Source organism: Thalassophryne amazonica, chromosome 7 (genome assembly GCF_902500255.1).
Source record: "Thalassophryne amazonica chromosome 7, fThaAma1.1, whole genome shotgun sequence".
NCBI classification, from domain to species: Eukaryota; Metazoa; Chordata; class Actinopteri; order Batrachoidiformes; family Batrachoididae; genus Thalassophryne; species Thalassophryne amazonica.
This window is the reverse complement of record NC_047109.1, coordinates 104,847,216-104,865,795: the sequence shown is the minus strand read 5'-3', so window position 1 is coordinate 104,865,795 and position 18,580 is coordinate 104,847,216. Positions and strand designations below refer to the sequence as shown.

The window sequence follows — 18,580 nt, the reverse complement described above, 5'->3', positions numbered from 1 at the left end:
AGGTGTAAAAGAAGTACTGTATTCATCTTCTAAAAACACGACTGGCACCATCTACAGTGGTTACTGTCTTCACAATTTCAGTCGCATTTATAATTTATTGCTCCCCATGCAGCAGCTGAGGCTCAGTGTTTCCCTGCTTAATGTGTTTGTGAGCTGCTGTAAGGCCTCCAGTAGGGCTTGGATGTCTCTGTCGCCTTCATTTCAACATTTAGGATTTGCTTTCCACTGACTATTTGTGGTGATTAATGTCCATACTTTGTTTTAAAGCTTTATAAATCAGGTGATTTTGTTTAATGAGCAGACAAATGCTGTTTTGTATTGTGTACAGAGGTAAAAAGCTGGTAAAGATTTCATAAATTGTTATAAACACGTCTCCCAAGATTTTACTCAAGATAAGTGTAGCTCTGTTTCAAAAGGATGTCTGCAATGTTTATGTATTATAGGCCAGTGCAAGCCACAGCTCTTCAATTTGATCAGTTTTTTTGTTCCAGGTGACTGGACATACCTTTGAAGTGGAGAGTGAGACTTTCAAGCTATGTAACATCATGGAGGCTCCTCTGCTCAAGTATAAAGAGGAAATTGAAGTAAGATGTGGGATGTTGTTCAATTTTCTCTCAATCATTCAAAATCAATTTAATAGTTTTAAGACCTTATTTCTATGAGCTAAACAGAAAAATCTGATCTACAGTTTTTTTTTATTATAACCATTGAAATAAGATTTCAGTCAGACACATCTGACCATCAGTTGAGACTTTATGTTTAAGATTCTTTTGTTGTACACCATGATGATTGCAATTAATGGCAATTATGATTCAATAGAACAAATGATAATATGATGTTGACAATTGTTTATTAGATGAGGGGCAATTGGACCCAATGAGTGAAAAACTAAAAAAAAAAATGTTTGTTTCTCTGCTGCCAAAGACGGAGAACCACACCCTACTTTTTCTGGGTGAGGCTCAAAACTTCTCCATCACCCCTCGTAACATGGCTTCTTGAATTCATTCATTTTGTGACATCTGGGTCCGGGTCACAATGGCAGTCGACCAACCAACTCATCCCATACTTCCCTATCCTTGGCTATGTCCTCTAACTCTTCCTGGGGGATCCCATACCATCTGGAAAATGTAATGCCTCCAATGTGGCCTAGGTCTTCTCTGGGGCCTCCTCCCAGTTTGACGTACCTGGAAGACCTCATTAGGGAAACACCTAGGTGGCATCCTCACCACATGCCTGAACCACCTCAGCTGGCTCCTTTCAATGACAATAAGCAGCAGCTCTAATTCAAGTCCTTCCTGGATATTTCAGTTTCTCATTCTCTCCCTGAGCGTAAGCCCAGATACCTGATAGAGAAGCTTAATTTCTGCTACTTATATCCATGACCTTGTTCTTTCATTCATTACCCAAAGCTCATAACCATAGGTGAGGACAGGAACGCAAACTGAAAGTCTCGAATTCCAACTCAGCTCTGTCTTCACCATGACATGCTTAGTTTGATATTAGGTTGTTGCAGTTGACTATTGTGACGGGTTGTCCCATCCTTTATTTTTATCACCACTATTTATCATTCTAGTACTTTGACAAACCTACTTTTCTTATACAGGATATCTGTATCAGCGCAGTGAAAGAGCGAGACATCGAACAGAAGCTGAAGCAGGTGATCTCAGAGTGGGACAACAAGACTTTTACATTTGCTAACTTCAAGACTCGTGGAGAGCTGCTTCTGAGAGGAGACAGCACATCAGAGATCATTAGCAGCATGGAGGACAGTCTGATGATTTTGGGGTCTCTTATGAGCAACAGGTACTATTGTTGATGGTCATAATAACTGTTACTGGACTTGTGTCAAGTCTCTTGTGATTAAATTTCACTGTGAACCCCAGTGAATTGGCAGAAGTCAAAAACATTGAGCCAACAAATGATCTCCATTTTTTAAGTTTATCTACCTTAAAATCAGTTATTTGAACTTTAACCTATTTTATTAAAGTAAAGTGAATTTGGTTAGTTTGAGTTAAATCAATTTAAGGGAGAATAATAATGTACTGGAAGCAGTTAAGTATTTAATCCAGGGTTCGTCGGTCTCAGATACCTATACCAGTGGCCCAAGGACACTGACATAGTTGTGCTAACATATATTTCAACTATGTTGTCAGAATCTCAAACAGTCTATGAGTTTGTTATTAAGTTATTTTCTGTCTTTTTTGTTTACAGAGGCAGACTCAGGTGGTTTATATAATGGAATAAAACAACAAGCAGAAAATAGTATGGGTTATAGATTTTCTGGGACAATAGTGCAGATGGTAAAGCATGCTATTCTGCAACGGAAAAGTTGATGGCTCAATCCCTGAGTGCATATGTCCTTGAAAATGTCAATAGATCCCCAACATACTCACTCCCAAAGCTGTTTGGGTGCTCTGTGTTGAATCTGAAACTCAAGTATTGTTAATTCACTTAATATTGTTAATTTAGCTGCATTCAAAAGATCTGTGCAACCCTAACTTCAAATATTTAAATTGTAATAATTTGTGGTTTTGAGCACATTAACTTACTCAGATACAGTTTGCCTATATAGGTGTTTGGAAATTTATTTAATCACAAATACCTCACAGCAACCTAACAGATATAGCTACAATTTAATAAATAATGTGTTTATTTATGTGTAATGTTTCCTTATTATGTCATGACAGTGTGAGGGGAATGCTGATACACTCAAAAATGTTTCATGGGGTTAGTGTGTATAGTTAAATTGAAGACACTTGTCAGCATGAAAAAAAGTTTGTTGTGTGCACATATTTATATACTTTATAACTTTTCATTTTACAAGAAACAGAACACAATACACACACATACCCTTCTGCTCCCCCCACCCACAGAGCCACCCCACCCCCAAACAAGACAAATAAAGTATAAGAGAGAACAAGAAATAGCAATAATGGCAGTACAACCTAGTAACAATAAATATATAAATATATAAAAACAGATGTTTATAAAATAATCCCAAGAAAAACACCTGCTCTGTCTCATTTATGGTTTATATATTGACAAAAAGGAGATGTTAAATTTGTGATTTTTTTTACATAGTCAAAAAAAAAAATGAGACCAAATCACCCAAAATTTCTCACGACAGTTAGTTCTACAGTATCTCAATTTCTCTAGCTGTAGTATGGAGAGCATTTCCTTAATCCAGCCATCAAATGAAGGAGGTTTGTTTGATTTCCACTGGAGAAGAATAAGTCTTCGTGCAATTAATGAGGGAAAAGATATAACCCTTGCTTGTGATCTAGGAACAGTGATCTCAGGTGGAGGGACTCCAAAAATGGAGATATATGGGGAGGGTATGAAATGACATCAAAAATATTTTTCCAGAACATTTTCAGTGATTGACAATGCCAAAACATATGTCCTATACAACCCAGTCTCACGGCAAAACGTGATTCAGCAGCACGAAATATACGAGGTCTGTCAATAAAGTATAGGTCCTTTTTATTTTTTTCAAAAACTATATGGATTTCATTCATATGTTTTTACGTCAGACATGCTTGAACCCTCGTGCGCATGCGTGAGTTTTTCCACGCCTGTTGGTGACGTCATTCGCCTGTGAGCACTCCTTGTGGGAGGAGTTGTCCAGCCCCTCGTCGGAATTCCTTTGTCTGAGAAGTTGCTGAGAGACTGGCGCTTTGTTTGATCAAAATTTTTTCTAAACCTGTGAGGCACATCGAAGTGGACACGGTTCGAAAAATTAAGCTGGTTTTCGGTGAAAATTTTAACGGCTGATGAGAGATTTTGAGGTGATACTGTCGCTTTAAGGACTTCCCACGGAGCGGGACGTCGCGCAGCGCTCTCAGGCGGCGTCATCAGCCTGTTTCAAGCTGAAAACCTCCACATTTCAGGCTCTATTGATCCAGGACATTGTGAGAGAACAGAGAAGTTTCAGAAGAAGTCGGTTTCAGCATTTTATCCGGATATTCCACTGTTAAAGGAGATTTTTTTTAATGAAAGACGTGCGGACGGATTGCAGCGTCGGCTCGCAGCCGCCGCGACACTCCGCCACAGGAAGCCTTAAGCCTATTGGAAGCCTTAAGGACAAGTTGGAACATGCCCAGCTGTTAAACAATTTCTCATATACTCACTCCACTGAAAGCCATCAAAAGCCGCCTGGATTTTACAAATGGTTATCAACACGGAGGTGTTTTTCCTGTGCCGCCGCACCGCGCCGGCAGTGTCCCGACGCGCGGACCCATCCGCACGGACCCATCCGCACGTCTTTCATTAAAAAAAATCTCCTTTAACAGTGGAATATCCGGATAAAATGCTGAAACCGACTTCTTCTGAAACTTCTCTGTTCTCTCACGACATCCTGGATCAATAGAGCCTGAAATGTGGAGGTTTTCAGCTTGAAACAGGCTGACGACAGCGCCTGGGAGCACTGCGCAATGTCCCGCTCCCTGGGAAGTCCTTAAAGCGACAGTATCACCTCAAAATCTCTCATCAGCCGTTAAAATTTTCACCGAAAACCAGCTTAATTTTTCGAACCGTGTCCACTTCGATGTGCCTCACAGGTTTAGAACAAATTTTGATCAAACAAAGCACCAGTCTCTCAGCAACTTCTCAGACAAAGGAATTCCGACAAGGGGCTGGACGACTCCTCCCACAAGGAGTGCTCACAGGCGAATGACGTCACCGACAGGCGTGGAAAAACTCACGCATGCGCACGAGGGTACAAGCATGTCTGACGTAAAAACATATGAATAAAATCCATATAGTTTTTGAAAAAAATAAAAAGGACCTATACTTTATTGACAGCCCTCGTACATTAATCTATTGGTTCATGATATTGTCACGAAAAGTGCAAAATGTTCGTCACAGGAGCACAAATTTATTCTAATTCATTGTGTGACAGTTGCACGAAATTAAAAGTGACGCGGGGGGGTCGGGTGGTTATGGTTAGGGTTAGGGAGAGGAGTAGGGTTAGGTTATGGTTAAGGTTAGGGTTGGGTGTAGGAGTAGGGTTAGTAATAGAGAGTTAAAAAAACCCTGTCACAAAAATTTTAATCATTTTGTGATGGGAACACACACACACACACACACCCACACACACACAAAACAGACTGGGCTGGTCCTATAATATAGCTGGACCCTGATGATGCGTTAAACATGCAGGACTGACATGGGATAGATTTTAGAGTGTTTGTCATTTGAGTAATGTAGATGATGCAATACTTTGAATTGGATCAGTCATTGGCAGGTTCCCGGTTCAAATCTCACCCCTGCCACGTTTCTCCATATAATGTGGAGTTGCGTCAGGAAGAGCATCCGGTGTAAAAGTTGTGCAAATTCAACATGCAGATCCACCTCAGATTTGCTGTGGTGACCCCAAGTGCAAACACGGGAGCAGCCGAAGGGACTACTATTGTCTAATACAGATAGAAGTGTGAATACATTCTAAGCAACATTGCCAAGATGACCTAGAGGAGTCAATGTTTAGATCCTTTTCCCACACTAATTTAGTTTTATTCCAAGAGGGTGGGATAATATTCTGAATCATCGTGCAAATTTGTGAGATATTATGCTTTTGCATAAGGGTTTAAGTTTAACATGTCATCTGTGACATTCTTAGATAGTGAGCCCAGGAAACTAAAATGGTTATTAACAAAACTTCTAATTTGTAGAAATCTAAAAAAGTGAGATTTCAGGATATTATATTTTTTTTTGTAGTATTTCAAATAACATAAATGCTCTATGACTAAAAAGGTCTTTAAAAAAGACTAGGCCGTTGTTGTGCCAGATTTGAAATGTAGAATGCATGATGTGTAACCACATCGTGCAGCTGCTGTGCAGAAAAAAAATAAATAAATAAAACAAAATGCATTGCCGCAACGGTTTTGTGCATGCGGGAACACAGCAGCTTTTCACAGAGATGTGGTTACATTCTGTGAAAGTAAAAAACATTAAAATTATATGCCACCCACGGGAATCGAACCTGCGCATAAAGCTCTGATTGCCAGTCAGAAACTTTACCACTGAGCTACAATCACTGTCCTGTAAAAGGTGCGAGAAACTGCCTCATATCAGGAAGGACATGGAGGTATTTAAAAAAAAATAAAATCATGCACCGCATAAAAACACCGCATTTTATTGAATCCCTCTTATCAAGCGGACAATACAAATATGATCCGTCTGTTCCTCTGTAGATGACCCATGATGACAGATGTACAATCATGAAATGACATGATTGAGAAGCAGTTCACTTGTCTCATGTTCACATCTATTGGTCCAGTGTGTCCAGCCGGCCGTGCACGCATGTTCTGCCCGACACGTGTATTTTGTGGATGGTGTGCCGCAGCACAGACACCGCGTCATGTAGAACAGAGCTCAAGTGGGTGACGTGACAGTCAGATCACCCGCTGCATGTTCTGATCTGATGGTTCGTTTAGCCTGGGGGTAGCCTATCAATGGGCTGCAGCGTGTGCGCTTGCCCACTGCAGCCCACCGCATATATCACCACAGTGATATATGTTTTTATTTATGTCCACATGATGACAGTAAACAGACACACGCATCACAGTGGGCAGTTGTTAGTCCATGTCCATCCAAACACAGTGAGTGTTGTCCAGCTGGGATGTCCAGAACAGCAGATCTCCACAGCCGCTTCAGTGGGCGGCCACACCTCCTGTCAGTTCAGCGCACAGACCAAAGCCACACTTGTGGGGAACTTTGACAAATTTCACTGCCAGCATGACAGTAGTTGTCTGCAGACTGTTGCTGTGCCAAGAGTGCGAATGGCCACACAATTTCTATGTTTACCAGCCATTTTTCCAGTTTGTCACCTTACAGTCACACTTCAGACCGACCCACAACAATTTTTTTCTTTCCGCTTGTGCCCCAAAAATACACTTTTAAAAGCTTGCTCCGCAGTGCTCGGCAAACACAGCTCACTCCATTGCTTGTTCAATAGCCCCCCTCCCACGCATGTACATATTTTAGTAAGTTGATAACTTATTACAAGATGTTGGTAATAAAATGTTTACGGTGTTCAATGTTCATGTTCACAGAGGTTGTAAAAAAGATGTTCACAGCTTAGAAAAAAAAACAGTTTTATCATAAAACTGGAATGGCATGTATCATTTATGCTAACTTAAGTTTAATAAGTTACTAATCCCCAAAAGCATTAAGGTAACAATTTGCAAGAACATTTCTGAGTAGTATTTATTTAAAATAAAGAATTTAAAATAGCAAATAATTTGGCTACTTAGTAACATCAAGATTTTAATTATGTTGGTTTAATTCAGTTAACCTTGCAGAGGACAGAGTCTGGATGGCTGAGTTAGAATTACTTTAAACAATCAGCAGACTGGTACCTTAATTTTTAAAGTTGATCCCATGTACTATAATGTCTTCTACAGATACAACACCCCATATAAAGCACAGATTCAGAAATGGGTTCAGAATCTTTCCAACACCAGTGATGTCATAGAAAACTGGATGACTGTCCAGAACCTTTGGATCTATCTGGAGGCTGTGTTTGTTGGCGGAGACATTGCAAAACAGCTGCCAAAGGTAGATTACATTACGACCTCGTATTCTACTTTAGTTCCATAATTCTGTTATACTGTACAGTTATGAAGTTCAGATGCCAAAATATTTCCATGTTCTTTCACTCTTCACTGAGGCACTTATGTATTTATATTGCAGACTGGATTTGCAACAATATATCATTTCATGAGACATTATCTTGTAACATTTAACTAATGGGCAGCTACCTGACATTTAAAATGATGATGATGCTTCAGTGTAATTAAAACACATTTGTACGTTTTTATGTAGATATGTCGCAGCCCTATGTACAGAGCAAATCAATGAAAACTCATTGCAGTAATTAAAAAGACAGTGCAGCGAGATTTCTTGCAAAGCAACAAAATAATGTCCTCTAATATGATGACGAATCTGCTTGTCCTCCTTTAGGAAGCAAAGCGTTTCTCTACCATAGACAAGTCGTGGGTGAAGATCATGATGCGAGCCCACGAAATGCCCAATGTAGTGCAGTCGTGTGTGGGAGATGAGACCATGGGGCAGCTGCTTCCTCACCTCCTTGAACAGCTGGAGATCTGCCAAAAGTCACTTACAGGGTGAGAACCAAGTTATTTAAAGTTTCAAACTGCTCTTCAAATTACTATAAAGATTTGAAGTGTGACCAGTTTATCCAGAGAGAGAAGATAGTAGTTGTGTAAACTGTTACAAGGTGAGATTTGATTTTTGTTGTGTTGCCAACTTCTGTTTGTGCTGTGTTGAAAATGGTCACTATTTATAGTGCATCCAGAAAATATTCACAGCGCTTCACTTTTTCCACATTTTGTTGTTAAAGCCTTATTCCAAAATAGGATGAAATTAATTTTTTCCCCCCAAATCCTCCCCACCTTACTCCATAATGACAGTGTGAATTTTTTTTTTTTTGAGATTTTAAAAAATTTATTAAAATAATAACAAAAAACCCCTAAGAACTCACATGTACATAAGTATTCACAGCTTTGGCCATGAAGCTCAAAATTGAGCTCAGATGTATCCTGTTTCCACTGATCATCCTTGAGATGCTTCTACAGCATAACTGGACTCCACCTTGGGTGAATTCAGTTGATTGGAGATGAAGACACACACCTGTCTACATATAAGGTCCCACAGTTGACAGTGCATGTCAGAGCACAAACCAAGCATGAAGACAAAGGAATCACCTGTAGACCTCTGAGACAGGATTGTCCTGAGGCACAAATCTGGGGAAGGGTACAGAAATATTTCTGCTGCTTTGAAGGTCCCAATGAGGACAGCGACCTCCATCATCCATAAATGGAAGAAGTTTGGATCCACCAGAAATCTTTTTAAAAGTGAGCAATGAGGGAGTAGGTCCTTTGTCAGGGAGGTGACCAAGAATCCGATGGTCTCTCAGAGGTCCAGCATTCCTCTGTGGAGAGAGGAGAACCTTCCAGAAAGACAACTTTCTCTTCTGCAATCAACCAATCAGGCCTGTATGGTAGAGTGACCAGACGGAAGCCACTCCTTAGTAAAAGGCACATGGCAGCCCACCTGGATTTTACCAAAAGGCACCTGAAGGACTCTCAGACCATGAGAAACAAAATTCTCTTGTGAGATGAGACAAACATTGAACTCTTTGGTGTGAATGCCAGGCGTCATGTTTGGAGGAACCAGGCACCATCCCTACAGTGAAACATGGTGGTGACAGCATGATGCTGTGGGGATTTTTTTTCAGTATCAGGAACTGGGAGACTTGTCAGGATTGAGGGAAAGATGAATGCAGCAATGTACAGAGGCAACCTGCTCCCGAGTGCTCTTGACCTCAGACTGCACACAGCCATGATATCAAAGGAATGGCTTCAGGACAACTCTGTGAATGTCCTTGAGTGGCCCAGCCAGAGCCCAGACCTGAATCCGACTGAATCCGATTGAACATCTCTGGAGAGATCTGAAAATCGAAAAAGAAAATGGTTGTGCACTGACGCTCCCCATCCAACCTGACAGAGCTTGAGAGGTGCTGCAAAGAGGAATGGGCAAAACTGCCCAAAGATAGGTGCACCAAGCTTGAGGCATCATATTCAAGAAGACGTAAGGCTTCAACAAAGGTGCATCAACTAAGCATTGAGCAAAGGGTGTGAATACTTATGTACATGTGATTTATTTGATTTTTATTTTTAATAAATTTGCAAATATTTCAAAAAACCTTTTTCACATTGTCATTATGGGGTGTTGTGAGTAGAATATTGAAGGAAGAAAAAAATGTACTCAATTTTGGAATAAGGCTGTAACATAAAATGTGGAAAAAGTGAAGCACTGTCATACTTTCCAGATGCACTGTATGTATCTATTTTAACTGCAATTAGATATACTATTCAGGTAACACTTAATTCCTGTGATTAATTTGTCAAACAGCTACCTGGAGAAGAAACGTCTTTTGTTTCCTCGTTTCTTCTTTGTCTCTGACCCGGCCCTGTTGGAGATTCTGGGTCAGGCGTCAGACTCCCACACCATCCAGGCCCATCTTCTCAACGTCTTTGACAACATCAAAAGTGTCCGTTTCCATGACAAGGTGAATTAGAATGCTTTATACTCTAGTCCATGTAGAATAATCAGAAGTTGATTTTAATTAACAAATGCGGTCATATTTCTCAGATATATGACCGTATTCTGGCGATATCGTCACGGGAGGGGGAGACTGTGGAGTTGGAGCGTCCTGTGACAGCAGAGGGGAATGTGGAGGTTTGGCTAAATGCTTTGCTGAAAGAATCCCAGAGGTCTTTGCATCTGGTGATACGGCAGGCTGCAATGGCCATCCAGGAGTCTGGTTTCCAACTCATGGATTTTCTGCAGGCCTTCCCTGCTCAGGTGTGTCTTGTTTTTATGCAGATGAGTAAACATTCTGAAACTTCTGCCTGAGAGCGCGTTACTAGAATCACATCACAAAATCCCAGTTATTGCTGCAGTTGAGTGCACTGTGATGTGAATGTAATTGCGTCATTTGCGACTTATGCCTTCTTCCATTTTGTAGCTATGGCAAGCATGAGATGTGATTTAGACTGTGAATGCACACTGAGAATTGGAGAGAAATCATGTAATTCTAAGAAACCCTTGTTTTTGAAGAAAAAAATTTTTTTTTCATTTCTGGGAGGGTTTGCCTTTTGTTATCAACTTTTCCTCTTAATTCTTCAGACTAATTTGTGTTTAAGGCTCATGTAATAACACCTTTATTAGCTCCGGCTGTGGCATAGGAGCTGTAGAAATGGAGTGCCTCTTTGTGTGCATCTTTGCATGTGTCCATGGCCTTTGCTGCGCAGTTACTCAATATCATTCATTCATTTTCTGCTGCTTTTCCAGATCTGGACCACAGTGGTAGCAGATGAGCAGCTCAGTCCAAACATCGCTGTCCTTGGCCCAAACATTTCCTTCATATCTTTGTAAATTTAATATTTTGAAATTGGGATATACATTCATCTCACAACTCTCTTGCATTGGTTCAGATGGCACCATCCTTGACCACATTTTTCTGTCAGAATTGCATCAATGAGTGAAAGTAGCTCTTTGCAGCACTACAGTCCCAAATCGTAAAAAGTTGGGGCAGTATGGAAAATACAAAAACAACAACAACAAACACAGTGACTGTTATATTTACTTTGACTTCTATTTCATTGCGGACAGTAATGAACCCAAGATATTTCATGTTTTATGTGGTCAACTTCGTTTCATTTGTTACTATACAGCCATTCCTGAGTTTAAGGCCTGCAACATATTTGAAAGTTGGGGCACTAAATTATTTACCACTTTGTAATGTTGCTATTCCTTCTCACAGCACTTTAGATATTTTGGCATTGAGAATACTAAGTGATAAAGCATTTCAGTTTTTATTTTGAACCGTTTTCCTGCAAACACATCTAGAGGTGTGTTTCGGTGTCATCACTGCATTTTTTTGGTTTCAAAAATCATCCACACATTCTCTAATGGGGACACTGCAGGCAGCCAGTCCAGTATCTGTACCCACTTCTTCCGTAGCCATGCCTTTGTAATGTGTGCAGAATGTGGTTTTGTGATTTCTTGTTGAAAAATGCATGGACGTTCCTGTGAAAGATGTCATCTTGAGGGCAGCATATGTTGCTCTGAAATCTCTGTGTGCATTTCTGCATTAATGCAGCCAGCAGCTTTTTTTCAAAATTGTCATTTTGAAGTATTTCAGTGTATCGGCTCATCATCTTGGCTTATCTTTGATTCAGGTTGGCTTGTTAGGCATGCAGATGATGTGGACAAGAGACTCTGAAGAGGCTCTAACCAGTGCTCGATTTGATCGCCACATCATGGCCAAAACCAACCAAGTCTTCCTTGATCAGCTTAACACACTGATTGATATGACCACAAGAGACCTGGAAACTGTGGAGAGGACCAAGTATGAGACTCTCATCACCATCCATGTGCATCAGAGGGATATATTTGATGACCTGGTGAGGATGTTTAATTTTATTTATCGAGCCAAAAATCTCACAACTGCTATTTTTAGGGGAAACCAGCTAACATGACCTAAACATTTTACATAATAAAACTGTTGCAATTTACAACCACAGTTACATTTTTTTCCTGATGAATTAATGCAGTCATGTTACTTTTAAATGAACTATATCTGTAAAATTTGCATACCTTTGTTGCTTATTGTACATCGACTCCAATTCCATGAGATATCATTGGCCTTCTCACATTTTGCTAGGGCTCACCACAGGGGTGGGATCCACATGTTGATTTGGTTTTTCTAATGCCCCTCCAACTGTACAAGGAGAATGTAGCATGGACAGCCTTGAACTGGAAATATTCTGTTTTGGAGGCACTGTGCTGTTGTACATTGGAAACTGATCTGAAAATGTAATGAATTGTACATCAGTTGCCATGGTCTTTTTGGCCTCTTCATTCAAATGGAACTGCATTCATATATTGTTCACCTTAACTAATCTGTTTTAGCCTGATGATATAGCAACAGACACGATCATTTTCAGAACATTTCCCAGTAACATACTTCTTAACATACAGTACATAACATACATTTTATTTGCACAATGGAACACAGTCATTTCTGTGTAAAAACCAATGTCTACTTGCATATTTAACATGTAATTTTAATTATTTTTGTATTTCAGTTTTTCTGTTTAATCAGTGTACATGAGGTCAAAGCAGACTCTAAAGGTATATTTTCTGAACTGTTATGCACCTGAAATTTTATAGAATTTACAGAGAGACAGTTGTCTTCAGTTTCATTTGTTTTGATCCACAAACTGGTGGTTTGCTCTCACTGCGGTATTGTATCACTTCCTGTTCCGGAGCACAGCTGTGTTTTGCTGTATCTGTTAGCTGTTAAATCTGCGCAGTTAGATTGATCTAGATAACGATTTGTTTCACAGTGTAATCTTCACGTGCCTTAATTAAAGCACTCCCTCTGCTGAATCACCTCTAAATTATTTACACATTATTCACTTTGTGTGTTTTTAGGAATCCGCTAGCTTAGCGCAGCTACTAGCTCTTAGCCGGTTTAGCATGGCGGCTTTTCCTGTCTCTCCCGCACTTTTCTGCTCTGGGTGTGAAATGTTTAGTTATTCCTCGGCCTCCTTTAGCAGTAATGGTACTTGTAATAAGTGTAGCTTATTCGTAGCTTTGGAGGCCAGGCTGGGCGAATTGGAGACTCAGCTCCGTACCGTGGAAAATTCTACAGCTAGCCAGGCCCCTGTAGTCGGTGCGGACCAAGGTAGCTTAGCCGCCATTAGTTCCCTTCCAGCAGATCCAGAGCAGCTGGGAAAGCAGGCCGACTGGGTGACTGTGAGGAGGAAGCGTAGCCCTAAACAGAAGCCCCGTGTACACCGCCAACCCGTTCACATTTCTAACCGTTTTTCCCCACTCGGCGACACACCCGCTGAGGATCAAACTCTGGTTATTGGCGACTCTGTTTTGAGAAATGTGAAGTTAGCGACACCAGCAACCATAGTCAATTGTCTTCCGGGGGCCAGAGCAGGTGACATTGAAGGAACTTTGAAACTGCTGTCTAAGGCTAAGCGTAAATTTGGTAAGATTGTAATTCACGTCGGCAGTAATGACACCCGGTTACGCCAGTCGGAGGTCACTAAAATTAACATTGAATCGGTGTGTAACTTTGCAAAAACAATGTCGGACTCTGTAGTTTTCTCTGGGCCCCTCCCCAATCGGACTGGGAGTGACATGTTTAGCAGCATGTTCTCCTTGAATTGCTAGCTGTCTGAGTGGTGTCCAAAAAATGAGGTGGGCTTCATAGATAATTGGCAAAGCTTCTGGGGAAAACCTGGTCTTGTTAGGAGAGACGGCATCCATCCCACTTTGGATGGAGCAGCTCTCATTTCTAGAAATCTGGCCAATTTTCTTAAATCCTCCAAACCGTGACTATCCAGGGTTGGGACCAGGAAGCAGAGTTGTAGTCTTACACACCTCTCTGCAGCTTCTCTCCCCCTGCCATCCCCTCATTACCCCATCCCCGTAGAGACGGTGCCTGCTCCCAGACCACCAATAACCAGCAAAAATCTATTTAAGCATAAAAATTCAAAAAGAAAAAATAATATAGCACCTTCAACTGCACCACAGACTAAAACAGTTAAATGTGGTCTATTAAACATTAGGTCTCTCTCTTCTAAGTCCCTGTTAGTAAATGATATAATAATTGATCAACATATTGATTTATTCTGCCTTACAGAAACCTGGTTACAGCAGGATGAATATGTTAGTTTAAATGAGTCAACACCCCCGAGTCACACTAACTGCTAGAACGCTCGTAGCACGGGCCGAGGCGGAGGATTAGCAGCAATCTTCCTTCCAGCTTATTAATTAATCCAAAACCCAGACAGAGCTTTAATTCATTTGAAAGCTTGACTCTAAGTCTTGTCCATCCAAATTGGAAGTCCCAAAAAACAGTTTTATTTGTTATTATCTATCGTCCACCTGGTTGTTACTGTGAGTTTCTCTGTGAATTTTCAGACCTTTTGTCTGACTTAGTGCTTAGCTCAGATAAGATAATTATAGTGGGTGATTTTAACATCCACACAGATGCTGAGAATGACAGCCTCAACACTGCATTTAATCTATTATTAGACTCTAATTGGCTTTGCTCAAAATGTAAATGAGTCCACCCACCACTTTAATCATATCTTAGATCTTGTTCTGACTTATGGTATGGAAATTGAAGACTTAACAGTATTCCCTGAAAACTCCCTTCTGTCTGATCATTTCTTAATAACATTTACATTTACTCTGATGGACTATCCAGCAGTGGGGAATAAGTTTCATTACACTAGAAGTCTTTCAGAAAGCGCTGTAACTAGGTTTAAGGATATGATTCCTTCTTTATGTTCTCTAATGCCATATACGAACACAGTGCAGAGTAGCTACATAAACTCTGTGAGTGAGATAGAGTATCTCGTCAATAGTTTTACATCCTCATTGAAGACAACTTTGGATGCTGTAGCTCCTCTGAAAAAGAGAGCCTTAAATCAGAAGTGCCTGACTCCGTGGTATAACTCACAAACTCGCAGCTTAAAGCAGATAACCCGTACGTTGGAGAGGAAATGGCGTCTCACTAATTTAGAAGATCTTCACTTAGCCTGGAAAAAGAGTCTGTTGCTCTATAAAAAAGCCCTCCGTAAAGCTAGGACATCTTACTACTCATCACTAATTGAAGAAAATAAAAACAACCCCAGGTTTCTTTTCAGCACTGTAGCCAGGCTGACAAAGAGTCAGAGCTCTATTGAGCTGAGTATTCCTTTAACTTTACCTAGTAATGACTTCATGACTTTCTTTGCTAATAAAATTCTAACTATTAGAGAAAAAAATTACTCATAACCATCCCAAAGACATATCGTTATCTTTGGCTGCTTTCAGTGATGCCGGTATTTGGTTATACTCTTTCTCTCTGATTGTTCTGTCTGAGTTATTTTCATTAGTTACTTCCTCCAAACCATCAACATGTCTATTAGACCCCATTCCTACCAGGCTGCTCAAGGAAGCCCTACCATTAATTATGCTTCAATCTTAAATATGATCAGTCTATCTTTATTAGTTGGCTATGTACCACAGGCTTTTAAGGTGGCAGTAATTAAACCATTACTTAAAAAGCCATCACTTGACCCAGCTATCTTAGCTAATTATAGGCCAATCTCCAACCTTCCTTTTCTCTCAAAAATTCTTGAAAGGGTAGTTGTAAAACAGCTAACTGATCGTAGTTGTAAAACAGCTAACTGATCATCTGCAGACGAATGGTCTATTTGAAGAGTTTCAGTCAGGTTTTAGAATCCATCATAGTACAGAAACAGCATTAGTGAAGGTTACAAATGATCTTCTTATGGCCTCAGACAGTGGACTCATCTCTGTGCTTGTTCTGTTAGACCTCAGTGCTGCTTTTGATACTGTTGACCATAAAATTTTATTACAGAGATTAGAGCATGCCATAGGTATTAAAGGCACTGCACTGCTGTGGTTTGAATTATATTTATCTAATAGATTACAATTTGTTCATGTAAATAGGGAATCTTCTTCACAGACTAAGGTTAATTATGGAGTTCCACAAGGTTCTGTGCTAGGACCAATTTTATTCACTTTATACATGTTTCCCTTAGGCAGTATTATTAGACAGCATTGCTTAAATTTTCATTGTTACGCATATGATACCCAGCTTTATCTATCCATGAAGCCAGAAGACACACACCAATTAGCTAAACTGCAGGATTGTCTTACAGACATAAAGACATGGATGACCTCTAATTTCCTGCTTTTAAACTCAGATAAAACTGAAGTTATTGTACTTGGCCCCACAAATCTTAGAAACATGGTGTCTAACCAGATCCTTACTCTGGATGGCATTACCCTGACCTCTATTAATACTGTGATAAATCTTGGAGTCATTTTTGATCAGGATATGTCATTCAATGCGCATATTAAACAAATATGTAGGACTGCTTTTTTGCATTTGTGCAATATCTCTAAAATTAGAAAGGTCTTGTCTCAGAGTGATGCTGAAAAACTAATTCATGCATTTATTTCCTCTAGGCTGGACTATTGTAATCATTATTATCAGGTTGTCCTAAAAGTTCCCTGAAAAGCCTTCAGTTAATTCAAAATGCTGCAGCTAGAGTACTGACAGGGACTAGAAGGAGAGAGCATATCTCACCCATATTGGCCTCTCTTCATTGGCTTCCTGTTAATTCTAGAATAGAATTTAAAATTCTTCTTCTTACTTATAAGGTTTTGAATAATCAGGTCCCATCTTATCTTAGGGACCTCATAGTACCATATCACCCCAATAGAGCGCTTCGCTCTCAGACTGCAGGCTTACTTGTAGTTCCTAGGGTTTGTAAGAGTAGAATGGGAGGCAGAGCCTTCAGCTTTCAGGCTCCTCTCCTGTGGAACCAGCTCCCAATTCAGATCAGGGAGACAGACACCCTCTCTACTTTTAAGATTAGGCTTAAAACTTTCCTTTTTGCTAAAGCTTATAGTTAGGGCTGGATCAGGTGACCCTGAACCATCCCTTAGTTATGCTGCTATAGACTTAGACTGCTGGGGGGTTCCCATGATGCACTGAGTGTTTCTTTCTCCTTTTGCTCTGTATGCACCACTCTGCATTTAATCATTAGTGATTGATCTCTGCTCTCTTTTTCCTGGTTCTCTCCCTCAGCCCCAACCAGTCCCAGCAGAAGACTGCCCCTCCCTGAGCCTGGTTCTGCTGGAGGTTTCTTCCTGTTAAAAGGGAGTTTTTCCTTCCCACTGTCGCCAAGTGCTTGCTCACAGGGGGTCGTTTTGACCGTTGGGGTTTTTCCGTAATTATTGTATGGCCTTGCCTTACAATATAAAGCGCCTTGAGGCAACTGTTTGTTGTGATTTGGCGCTATATAAATAAAATTGATTTGATTTGATTTGATCTTAATCATGTGCTGTGAGCTCCATAGTCATTTTTCTGATGGAGTCAATTTGGACTGCACTTATTATAATGGTATCTGGTTGGACTCCAGCAAAAGTTTAAGCTCTTTGTCAAGTATTCAGAGGGTCATTCCATGTGAAATAATCAGATGCCTCCCAGGTCACCGACTCTTCAAAACTTTGTAACAAAATTGCGTTGATGACTGAATTGCTAAATTTATGATGCCATGAAGAAAAAATAAGCTCAGTCATCTGTCTTTCAAAGTTTCAAAGTTGATCCATTATTTTGGGGTGCCAAATATTGTAAATACCAAATTTGAGCTTTATGCTTCCATTCAAAGCTGCTTTCTGAATATGCAAATACAGGTTCCAAATTGGTTTGCGCCATGTTACGTTACCCTACTTTGCAAATTTGTTTCACTATGAAGGCATTTGAGCTAGATAAAAAAAATCTGACATAAAGTTGGTATATCAATATGCTCTCCACAAAAAAAATTATGAAATGGCTGAGGACTTGCCCACATGGTGAAATCATAAAGAGAAACATTTTTGTGATGCTACAGAATGACAAATTAGCTCTGTATCCTATTTTTGAAATTTACTACTATATCTGGGGTGCCCAAATAGGGAGTTTTCCAAATTTGACCTTTATATCTGCATTTTTAGCTGAGATAATGCTGTTTAAAAATGAAAAAAAAAAAATAGGATTGTGGGTACCCTGATTAAAAAAAATATATCTAAAAAACTACTTGGAATTAAGCAGAAATATTTTGCATGTGTTCATCAGACATATGTAGGTACTTGTAAAAAAAATCATGAGAATCTGAGTTGGTGACCCGGGAAGATTTTGGAAAATCTGATGATTTCACATGGAAGACCTCATAACTACTGAACTATCAGAGTAGTTTGTATTCAAAGGTTGTAGGTAGGTAGGTTGTATCGAAAAGTCATCTTCAAAAAAGAGAAAATAATTCTCAGTTCTTTCAAAATGAAATGTGGTTTTTAGCGAGATATGCAATAGGCATTTTTCAAAATAGTTGCATAGTTACCCTGCCAAGTTATATTACAGATATCTGTAAGAATGGCATAAATAAAAAAAAAGTTAACAGTATTAAAA

The 18,580-nt window shown here is 39.9% G+C and overlaps 1 protein-coding gene across 1 annotated transcript in view; it reads left to right on the top strand.

Annotated features, from left to right (window-relative positions):
- Nucleotides 1-18,580, top strand: part of dnah5 (dynein, axonemal, heavy chain 5) — a 366,123-nt gene that overhangs the window by 88,436 nt on the left and 259,107 nt on the right. Inside the window, exons 32-38 of the mRNA XM_034175262.1 lie at nt 492-584; nt 1,604-1,803; nt 7,404-7,557; nt 7,963-8,126; nt 9,937-10,093; nt 10,177-10,389; nt 11,769-11,993. Of these exons, the coding sequence (XP_034031153.1) occupies nt 492-584; nt 1,604-1,803; nt 7,404-7,557; nt 7,963-8,126; nt 9,937-10,093; nt 10,177-10,389; nt 11,769-11,993 (1,206 nt within the window). The remainder of the gene's footprint in view (nt 1-491; nt 585-1,603; nt 1,804-7,403; nt 7,558-7,962; nt 8,127-9,936; nt 10,094-10,176; nt 10,390-11,768; nt 11,994-18,580) is intronic.